The sequence below is a fragment of the Hordeum vulgare genome, chromosome 2H, assembly GCF_904849725.1.
Source record: "Hordeum vulgare subsp. vulgare chromosome 2H, MorexV3_pseudomolecules_assembly, whole genome shotgun sequence".
In the NCBI taxonomy this organism is placed as follows: domain Eukaryota; kingdom Viridiplantae; phylum Streptophyta; class Magnoliopsida; order Poales; family Poaceae; genus Hordeum; species Hordeum vulgare.
In genome coordinates, this window is record NC_058519.1 from 616,144,195 (window position 1) to 616,154,989 (window position 10,795).

General features: G+C 52.8%; 3 protein-coding genes across 3 annotated transcripts; all 3 read right to left on the minus strand.

Annotated features, from left to right (window-relative positions):
* Positions 1-690: 690 nt before the first annotated feature.
* On the minus strand, positions 691-1,753 carry LOC123430821. The gene has a single exon (XM_045114659.1). The coding sequence runs from the start codon at positions 1,555-1,557 to the stop codon at positions 1,183-1,185; it is 375 nt and encodes a 124-aa protein (XP_044970594.1). The 5' UTR covers positions 1,558-1,753; the 3' UTR covers positions 691-1,182.
* A 1,024-nt stretch (positions 1,754-2,777) lies between these two features.
* Positions 2,778-3,650, minus strand: LOC123427861 (FCS-Like Zinc finger 2-like). Its single transcript, XM_045111997.1, has one exon. The coding sequence runs from the start codon at positions 3,455-3,457 to the stop codon at positions 3,167-3,169; it is 291 nt and encodes a 96-aa protein (XP_044967932.1). The 5' UTR covers positions 3,458-3,650; the 3' UTR covers positions 2,778-3,166.
* Positions 3,651-9,027: 5,377 nt separating this feature from the next.
* LOC123427862 (FCS-Like Zinc finger 1-like) lies at positions 9,028-9,813 on the minus strand. The gene has a single exon (XM_045111998.1). It carries the CDS (start codon positions 9,690-9,692, stop codon positions 9,369-9,371), a length of 324 nt encoding a protein of 107 aa, XP_044967933.1. The 5' UTR covers positions 9,693-9,813; the 3' UTR covers positions 9,028-9,368.
* Positions 9,814-10,795: the final 982 nt, after the last annotated feature.

Here is a 10,795-nt window from a genome sequence, read left to right on the forward strand (position 1 = left end):
TCCCATGCGAAGCTCAAGGATCAGCTTTTCTACCTCATGTCGAGTCCCTTGCCCTCGCTTTCCTCGAGTCCCCGGTCATCGCCATGGCGAGCTCCTCCCTGCCGCCTCGGGTTGCGAACAATCCTCCTTCCTCCTACATGGAGAGCTTAGCATCGGACAGTCTTTGGACAATTGGATGTGTGTGCGTGGTTGGTAGAAACCAATAGATTGCGCATGAAAAACGACAGCTTTCAGAAGCAGAACCGGACAGACTTGGGCTTTCAAATCAACAATTCTTTTTGGCAGAATTAGTAGTCTATGTTCACACAGTTACTTCTGATTTTATACTCTTAACTGAATTTTTTTCATGAGTATGCTCTTAACTAAATTTAGAAAACTGCTAAAAACGATGTGGCAAGCATAGTCGACTAACAAAGGTGCCCGCTGTCGAGTGCATTTAGAACATCCTCGAGCCCATGTACTTATTCTTATTCTGTGATCTAGTTTACTTACTGAATTTTATTCTTATTCTTGCTGTCAAAATTCAAAGTTGGGACTTGGGAGTAGCTATTGTTGACTAAAGATTATGTCCCCATGCCAAGATTGACGAAGCATCTCCCTCGTTTTATGTTGCTTCTACCCTGTTAACTTGCTCGTCTCAATTTCTACAATAACTTGTAGTTGCACAGATGGAAGGCCTTGACCAGGTAATCAAATGAATCCTTTATCCGTTTAATTTTGGGACGGGTAGGCACTGATCTATGTAAATAAACTTGGTTCGTTTAGATTTTAATCTAGATACAGATGACAGAATTCTGAAGATTGCAATTTCTGTGTTCATCAGTTCAGCGAGGGCGGGGACGGGAAGCAGCAGCATTAGAGGCCGACACCGGGAGCTATGAGCAGTAGAGCCCGGCGCGGGGAACCAGAGGCGACGCCCACCACCACCACCAGCCGGCAGCCAAAGTGGAAGAAGTCCAGGTCGCCTCCGTTGGTGGAGCGGCGGTGGTAGGTGGGCAGCAACAGCAGCAGGTGCGCGGAGAAGGTGGTCGACCGAAGCGGCGGCGTAGGAGGGCAGCAGCAGCAGGTCGGTGGAGCAGGTGGACGGACGTGGAGGCGGCGCAGGTGGGTGGCCTTGGCGGCGGTGAGGGAGTAGGTCACCTCCATAGCGCTCCCTGACGAGCGCCTCCTGGACGGGGCGCATCAGGGCGTCGCTGACGGCGGCGGCGTCGATGCGCCACAAGTCGGCCGCCGCCGCCTTGCCGAGGTTCTCCACGCCCCTCGGGAGGCCGTCCACGGCCGGGAAGGGGTCGTGGCTATCTTCACAGGCATGCCCTCGGCTGCATCAACGTACTGTCTTTTGAGCATGGACCGGACGATGGAGACGTTGGACGGAGTGACGGCGACGGTCGCCTCCACGGTGGCGTCGGGGCTAGCCGCCGCGGCGAGGCGGATGGCAAGGTCGGTGAAGGGCTCGATGTGGCTGGTCGCGAAGAAAGGGATGAGCAGGACGCGCATCTTCGTGCTGGTGTGGGTACCCAAGGCGGCACCGGTGCGGGTACCGGCAGTGGTAGCCATTTTGGTTCCTGGCTAGTACTGGTCTACTCTTTACTGGTTGTGCCTGGTTTGTCACTATAGTCTTGCCTTTAAGTAAGCCAGGGTCGACGTTGGACTGTGTTTTCTTTTAACATTTTCTGGTATACAAATACAATGAGTTGTTCATCACTGGAAAAAACATAAGTAAGAGGATTATTTTGTAAAAAGGCAAACGATTCGTTTTTTAACTTAAATCCGGACTGCGGGTTGATTACCTGAAACATTAGGGGGTTTTCTGCAAAATGCAAAAAACGATTCGTTTCTTGACTTAAGATCGGACTGCGGGTTTAATACCGGAAAAGCGAGGGGTGTTTTTGCAAAAATGCCATGACAGACGACCAGAAACCCTATTTGTTTTATTATTAGGGAGAGATTGGTAGGTCAGGAGTTCGACCCCCATAGAGGTCAATTTTTTTTCGTGTGGCTGAGGTTCGATGGGCCTAATGTTGACGTGGGGAAAATCAACGCACTTGTTTTTGATAGGACTGATAACGGACGGACGAAAATTATGGACGGACCAATTTTTGAGGGAAGAAGCCATAGCCCCTCTATTATTAGGTAGAGATATAACTAGTTTAGAAGCACCCAATTACGAAATAAGACGGCTTATGAAAAAAGGTAACAAGAAAATGGCTTATATTTTAAGCTGTGAAAAAGAACTAGCCATTAATCTGAGTGGCTCGCAGTAGACATATTTGGGCTGTATTTCTAAAAGGCCTGGTCCAAGAAGTGCAGCCCGTGGAATGTCTTGCTCCGTCTATAAAGGAACACAGTGTGAGGCCCGCTACACATAATACGCAAAACTATTGAAATTCCTACACCTTAAAAAATAATGAAATTCCTTAAGTCGCGAGAGACTGTGGTATCTCAGTCCATCAGGGTTCGAAGTTCTGATGATTGCATTTATTTTTAAATTTATTCAGAATTTTCAACAATGTGCATTCAGTGAAAAGGATGTTTTCTTTAATGACGAGGTGCCTATGATAACTTTATAAAATTTAGGACAATATGTCGACGAGGTGCCTATCATGACTACGTAAATTTTAAAATTTACAAAGATAAGTATATGTGCGTGTATATGAGCGCTTGCGTCATACTATTTGACACCCACGTCTAGAACAAAATTCAGTTTTAAATCGTCTGGTAAACACCCAACAGTTTAGGTTGTTAGAAAAGTTAAAACCCATCAGCACGCTGAATCATGAACAAAAACAGGATTACACAGACATGTTACATGTCGATCCGCTTGATATATAGTTTACCTAGTGAAAGTGTTATTGCCTCTTGCAAATTCTCTCTGTTACAGAGGAGAAAAGGACAGCCGAGGGGCACACACACATGACCGCCTAATTACGTGATGAATCGTGTTCTTGTTTGATTGACTTCGCCAGATCCATTCGAAATCCTTTTCTGCTGCCTTTATGCCCAAATCATTTGCCCCTTCGGCCCATGCAGCGCCGGTCTGCCGTGAGCTCTTGCTTCTTCGACCAAGGCGAGTCTCCTCGATCCCGCGCTGCTCATTTGGCCACGGGCGACGGAGGCTTCGTGCACGCAGGTCTTGTTGGCTCAAAGTACGTGCGCAGATCGCCGGTTAGCTCGCGACGGACACCTCCCAGGACTGCCGGCGTGCACGCCCGGACCCCGTTCCCGAAGAGAACTGCTTCTGACTCTGGGCGGCCGCCTTAGCCGCCTGCCTGGCGCAGGCGGCGTCGAGCCGCATCTGCTCGTGCCGGCACTCGTCGCTGCAGAAGGGCGTGTCCCCTCTGTACATGAAGATGTCGCTGTCCCGTGCCAGCGGCTTGGTGCAGAGCGCGCACGCGTCCAGGGCGTGCACGCCGGGCTCGCCGACCGGCTCGGCGTCGAAGAAGAAGGCGCAGGCCATTCTGTGCTCGTGTGCGTATCTAGCTTCGCAGTGCGTCGTTGCCTTCGGTGCGCCGGGAGTGGGAGGATGAGTGCTTGCTGTGCTGAACAAGATCGGGGTCTGGGTATATATGGTTGCTGTGCTGAACCAGACAGGGGTCGGGGTGGCCGTGGGCGGGACGAGCCCACAGGGTCGATAAGCCGCCCGGACGAGGCTAACCATGGACGATGGAGCGGATCGGATTCTTTATTCGCGGGCTCCGGCACGGACGCATGGCGCCATGGCAGACGTGGCTCCGCCGCGGCGAAAACGACGGGAACCATGTTATGTCCGGGCGACGTGGACAGGGTCCCGGCCACTGATAGTGACGTACATGGGTCGCTCCAGAGACGTCGCCCTCCATGTACCCTGAAACCTGTGTGCTAGCGCCCCTAGTCCTGGAGTAGGACACCAATACCATCGACCGATTATCGGAACAAAATAGAAGTGCTGAAGTAGCCCTGATTCCCTGAACAAACAAATGCAAATGCTCGCTCGTAGTTTTCTTTTGGCGAAAGACCTGAAAACCGGAAAAGAAAACCGGCACTACAGGAATCTTAGTGCAGTGCAGTGCATGCGCGCCAACGCCACGGCGTCAGGCAGCACCTTGTGTACAGTAGCCGAGACACTGGGAGCTTGGCACGCGGCTAGATCCGGTCACGCATCCTGCGGCCGCAAGCAACCCGACGCGTGCACGCAGCCGCTGGAGATGCCAAGGTTCCACTGGTAGTAGTATACACGCCTGAAGATTTCACTGATAGTCGTAGTTTTGGGGTGTGACATTTGTAGGTGTGTGATTTGAGCGAACATACTACGGGCCAATGGCATCCCGCATTGCCGGTCAGACGGGGCAGGCTTCGTCCTAGGGGGCAGCTCTGTCGAGATCTCTGCCTGGCTTTGTTTAGTGCCTGGCATAACAGTGGAGCAGTTGCACGTAATCTCTGGAGTCTAATCTTGCTAAGCAGACAGTGACGGTGGGAAATGGTTGCACGCTCGTCTCCACAAATATTCTGAGAAGTCTTTTCTCCGTGATGACTTCAGAATTTCATTGGTGGTATTGGACGCAGTGTGGGGACTACAACTAGTCTGCCAAGGCGGCTGGGTTTTGTTTGACGCGGAGAGAGCGACACGATGATACGACGTGCTTCGTATGCAAGTGAGTCACCGCCTGGCTGGTGGTGACTGGGCACATCTCTTCCGTTGCACGTCTACATCTTCCAGCCAGGCCATTGCTCGGTCACGCAATTTTCAATGACTCGGCGATGACTAGACGACACGTGATACACAAGGAAACAAGACAAACATAATACTACTACGAAATGTTGAAAGAAACCGCAAACTGGAGTGTCATCAGTTCCACTTTCAAGTTCTGCATTTTTCGTAGAATAACCTTGGATAGTTAAGAGCATCTAAAACCTGCCCCTTAAGACCGCCCCAAGCGCCTCACGGACTGTCCGAGCATTGTCTCGACGTAAAATCAAGAAATAAATACACTAGTAGTCATTGAAGTTGAGGACGAAGCACACTGCGTTAACTAAACTTCAAAATACGCTGAATACGGTCATTAAATATGAATTACCGTGATTATACGGTCACTCGTTTATCGTAGAGCTCCGTATTTTGTCCCGTTGACAGGTTAAAATAGTCTTCTTGCCCTGCCACCGCTCCCCACCACCGCCCCCTCGTGCGTGCGCCGCCGCCGCCGCTCAGCGCCTCGCAGATGACAAACGTCACCGCCGTCACACTCTCCCTCCAATGACCCGTGCGCAGCCCACACCAAAGCTCGCCGCGGCGCCGCTCCTCCTCCTTTTCCTGCCATTATTACTGCTCGCACTTGCGGAGGTAACCTCTTCCACGATTGTCATCGAACGGGGGCTCCGTAGTTTGCGGCGTTGCGGCCGACAACGACACCGTCTACCGCGTTGCGGCCCGCGCCAAATCGTCGGCCTACAACTCCTCCACCTCGCCCGTCATGTCGTACCTCGTCTCCTCGCAGGTCTCGGACGGAGCGGGCTTCCTTTGCGGCGGGATCGGCGGTATCCCCGCGTTCTTCTGCTCGCCGCCGACGGCCCCGGGGCAGCTCACGCAGGTGTACAGGGGGCCCGACCGGCTCCTGGACGTCGCCGTTCGGGCCGACCACGTCGCGGCGTACGATGAACACGCGCGGGATCCAATGGTGGAAGGGGGTTCTCAGCAGTTCCCGACGGGCCTCGTGCAGGGCGAGTTCGGTTCTCGGCAGTTCGCGACGGTCCCCTGCCGCCGCGAGAGACCATCCCCGTGGCTGCACCGACACGCGGACCGCCGTTGCGTCGCCCCTTTAGGCCGCAACGTCACGGCACGCGATCTACGACGCCACCCCGAGGTCTTCCCGTTGTCGCCCTGACCAACGCGTTGCCGCCTCGTCACTCCTTCGGTATCCTCCTCGACATGGCGTACAAATTGTGTGCAGGTCCCCATCTATGCATGCCCGATGCTCGCAACACCGTCGCGTGCCTTCGTCCCCGGTGTGTTCGAAGGCCTGGCAAACCTGGAGTGACGCATCGTAAACATCGACCTCGTCCGTCTACGCATGCGCGTCGCTTGCAACACCGATGCGTGCCTTCGTTCATGATGTGTCCCTGGGCTTGGCAAACTCGGCGTGACCCGTCTCAACTACGTCTTCTTCCCGGCGCACCTCTACTTCGACACCACTGCGTCCATGACTAACTCGACGCCTCCTTACGCCCGTGGCTCCATGGTGACTTCCTCGACACCCGTGGCTCCTTTTTTCTAAACATGAGCACAAAATGTACCAGATTTAAAAATGTTTCACAACCTGACCCTTTTAGAAACGCCACAAGCCGTGGCGTTGCTGTCCCACTATGCAACGCCAGTCTACCATGGTGTTGCTGCCCTACAGTGACACGCCTGTTTACCGTGAAGTTTTTTCTTTTTTGCAACGCCAGTCTAATGTGGCGTTGCAAGCCCACTGTGAAACGCCAACAGTGCTGGCGTTGTTGTCCTACTGTAACACGCCTGTCAGCCGTGATATTTTTCCTTTCTTGCAACGCCTGTCTAATGTGGCGTTGCAGACCCATTGTGAAACGCCAACAGTGCTGGCGTTGCAAACCCACTATGGAACGCAACGACGGCATCCAGCCAGCCCACGGCATGCTGCCAGCAACATGTGTACTGTTGAAACGTCATGGACCATGGCGTTTCGCGCGTGGCCAGCAACGCGAGTATCTTGTCGTTTCTATGTGGACTGAAACGTAAGGTAGTTTGACGTTTGAGTGGGTGTGCAACGCCACATTAGACCGACGTTTTTACGTGCGTCTGCAACGTCACGGGCTTTGGCGTTTTAAAAAGGATCATATCGTGAAATATTTTCAATCACAGTTCATTTCATGCAATATTTTCATTCCATGGGTCAAAACAGCGAAAAAATCCCCCGGAGACGCGGCTCCACGGCGGCGAAAACGACGGGAACCATGCTATGTCCGGCGACGTGGACGGGTCCCGTCCCGGCCACTGATAGTACAGAGGTGGACGTACAGAGGTTGCTCCAGAGACGTCGCGCTCGATGTACCCCAAAACCTGTGTGCTAGCGCCCGTAGTATTGGAGTACGATACCAATACCATCGACCGATCGGAATGGAAATACAACTACTGAAGTACCCCTGAACAAACAAATGGTCGCCTTACTTTCCTCTAGGCGAAAGATCTGAGCAAATATTCTTCTCCAATAACATAAGCGCGAAGGAATTATTTCTTGTCCCTCCAGTCGGAATCGTGGGCATCAATCAAATCTACTCACATCATTGGGCGGCCACTGGCGTAAACTAATGCGGACCGTATTAGGGCCCATAATTAGCTCGCCAGCCTTTTCGCCAACATACGGGCCAGGTGGGCCACGTGGTTAGGCACGCTAATTATACACCAACAGTGCCCACTTTGAGAAAAGAAAGTAGTAAAAGAAATAAAGGTGCCGCTCTTTTCTCCATGGCCGGGTGCCGTGGTCCATGCCACCATGGGCGAGCTTTGCGGGTTGCGGTGCATGCCCGCCAGGCAGCAGCTCCAGCTTGCGAGCGAACAGTGTGGAGGTGGTCGCACATGTGCAGATCTCGTCTACACCCAATCAGACGCACGAACCTGTCATACACCGGCACCAGCCATCCATGGGCAGTTTTGTACTCGTACAAAATCTTCGTAGAGCAGGAGGCAGCTCGTGAGATCTGTCTTGTTTAAGGGAGAGGCTAACAGCGCGCCAGGCACAATCTTCACCCGTAATTTTCTTTTGGGTGCGGTCCCTGTGCGCTGCCGGTCAGGCGGGCAGGCTTCGTTCCGGGAGACAGCCTCATCGAGATCCGCGCTCGGTTTTGTTTAACTGGCTGCTTCACAGTGAAGCATCGTACGTACGTATACTACCCAATCATTCATCAGAGCCCGTCTCGTGAGAGCGACATGCTGTAGATTTTCGTTTTTCCCGGGGAGGAGAGGAGGAGGAGCGACGCACACTTGGTTGGCAGCGGGCGGCTGGTGAAAGCTCACAAACGACTACTTGTTCCCCTACTACGACTACAGTCTACAGTGACACATGCATTTCCGACTTTCGGTATAGAAGAATATAAAGCCGTGAAAAGAGCGCCACAGAGAGAAGAATATAAAGCCGTGAAAAGAGCGCCACAGAGATTTAATATTCCATCGGAGCCATTCGACGTCCACACAGATGTTCTCCGCGGACTGGGGGGGTGTGGAGCGGGAATAAAAAAAAGCGTGCTATGGCGGCGGGGCCCGCGACGCGAGCTGAGTCACGGCCTCCACCTCGTAGGGAACGGACACATGGGCGGTTGCACGTCCACACCATCCAGCCGGGGCCGTGACGCGACCCCTCCCTCCCCGGATGATTCCCGGTGTTTTCTTGTGCGCGGAAATGTTCCCGTGCTTTTCAGTGACTCGGCGCTGAGTCGCGAGGCGCACGGAGAACAGTAAAATAATTGAGGCGTCCGACGAATCTGACGCCGGGGGATTGGCCGGTTGGGGGTATCATGATTGATTTGATCTCCTCCACTGTGGCCTTTTGTTTGTTTACTCAGCTTGGAAATCCGGTTGTGTGTGGTGTGGTTGATTTGATTTTCTCCGCTTCGGTGTTTTGTTTACTCATTGTGCCAAATGGGAGTTTGGTTGCGCGGACTCGTTGGAGATTCGTTTAGCTCCTTATATTTTGTTGAATAATTTCGGTTGCACAATAAACATGACGAACTGCTTTCGGTTGCACAATAATGCTTGTTCTTAAAAAAGAATAATGCATCAAAATGGACACGCTAGATTCCCGCAAAAAAGTAAAAAAAAAAAAAAAAAAGCATACACGTTTGCTGTTTTCCGGCGAGAGGAACGTTAACAAGTTCTTTACGTGCACGAGCTGTAATCCTGCCAAAGTGAAAAGAATTGTGTCTCTCGTTCTTGGACGGCTACCTTCATAGTTTGAGAAAAAAAAAAATGCTGGCTAGGAATGATGAATTGTAGCATCCGATCAACAAATGCTGGATCAAAACAAAATACTCGTTCAAACGAATAATAAACATGATAAGATTTCGCTCAAAATTTGGAGAAATACTTTACATCGATTGCCTTGAATAATTACACAGCGACGGCGCTCTTGCACACCCCGCTCTCACCCCTCGCACCCAAACCCAAGCCCCAAAAGGGGGCCAATCAAAATCCCTCGGTGATCCTTGTCCGATTGCCCGCCATGTGCAGATCAACAACAGCTCGACCTGCACCGGATGCCAGGGCAAAAACACTGGCCGTCGATCCAAGAATCCCCGCATCCTCCTCCTCCTCCTTCAACCCAAGGCAAAAAGGGTAACATAGTTCCTACTAGCTAACCCCGACGCGGCGCGGCGCGGCCCGATTAGCTCGCCACGGACACGTCGGCCTTGGCGGACACGGGCGCCGGCGCTCCGGGCACGCCGAGCGGCGCCTGTGCCTGCTGCTGCTGCTGCTGCTTCCGCCTGGCGCTGGCCTGCTGCCTGGCCATGGCGGCGTCGAAGTGCATCTGCTCGTAGCGGCAGTCCTCGCTGCAGAAGGGGGTGTCCCCCTTGTACATGAAGATGTCGCTGTTGCTCTGCAGCGGCTTGGTGCAGAGCGCGCAGGCGTGCAGCTCCAGCTCCGGCCCGTGCATGCGCACCCCGGGCTCGCCCAGCGGCTCCGCGTCGAAGAAGAAGGCGCAGGCCATGAGGCAGTGCTCTGCGTGGATGTGCAGCCACGTTCTTGCTCGGGAGAAGGAAGGAGGAGGAGAGAGCGAGGGTTCCGCTTGAGCTCAGGTCGAGAGCAGGTGGACGGGGGCGCGCATATAAACCCGCGGGGAGGGCAAGAGGGTTCGAGGCCGGTGACGTGGTGCTTGGGCGGAAAGTTTTTATTTTTATTTTTTTTGTGATGCTTGGGAGGAAACTTGACGTGGGGAAAGAAAACTGTGGGTGGTTCTGGAACCAACACGCTGGGTGGCCCACAGGTAAGTGAGAGCGGGGGCGGTTTGATCATTACTTTATTTGTCCTGTGCGGCTATGGCCCATCGTGCAGCTGGTGGGACGCCACCGGCGAAAACGACGAGATTTGGGGGAGGCCTCGATGGTAGTACCGGGGACCCAGCTTGAAGTGGCCAACAGCTGGTCGTGGCGTTTGCTTTCACGGTAGGGACTCCAAAGGTTTCGGGTCTTTCACGGGGAAAGTGTGCCCGGGAAGTTCCCAGTGGATCAGATGAGTGATGCAGTGGACTTGGCTCGAGGCTAACTGCATCGTGACACGCGCGGGTGGTAGGGGACTATGGCCCTGTTTCTTTAAAAAGTCCTAGGATTTTTTTTTTGTCCCAACTAAAAAGTCTCTAGTCCTTACATGTTTCTTTTCAAGGACTAAACATAGACTAGAGGTCATTAAATGACATGCAAAAAGACCATATTACCCCTACTAATATACTACAAGTTATTAAACAACATGCTAAAAGTAGGGGCATTGTTGGGAAAAGAGCCAAAAAAGTCCCAAAAAGTCCCTCCCATAGGGACTTCTTCCTTTAGTCCCAACTACCCCACTTTAGTCCCTAAAAGTCCCTCCTGTTTCTTTCACATGGGACTAAAAGGGACTTTTTGTAGTCCCTACACCAAAAAGTCCCTGGAAAGAAACACCCCCTATGGGGCTTTCCGCCACAATCTTGCACGGTGGGTTGGGTGGTTGATGCTGTTCAAGACTACGGCATTCCCCGAATAAAATGCCGTGACACGCGCGGGTGGTAGGGGACTATGGGGCTTTCCGCCACAATCTTGCACGGTGGGTTGGGTGGTTGAT

Coding starts and splice junctions, on each gene's coding strand:
- LOC123430821 (XM_045114659.1), bottom strand. CDS start 1,557: ATGGCTACCACTGCCGGTACCCGCACCGGTGCCGCCTTGGGTACCCAC.
- LOC123427862 (XM_045111998.1), bottom strand. CDS start 9,692: ATGGCCTGCGCCTTCTTCTTCGACGCGGAGCCGCTGGGCGAGCCCGGG.
- LOC123427861 (XM_045111997.1), bottom strand. CDS start 3,457: ATGGCCTGCGCCTTCTTCTTCGACGCCGAGCCGGTCGGCGAGCCCGGC.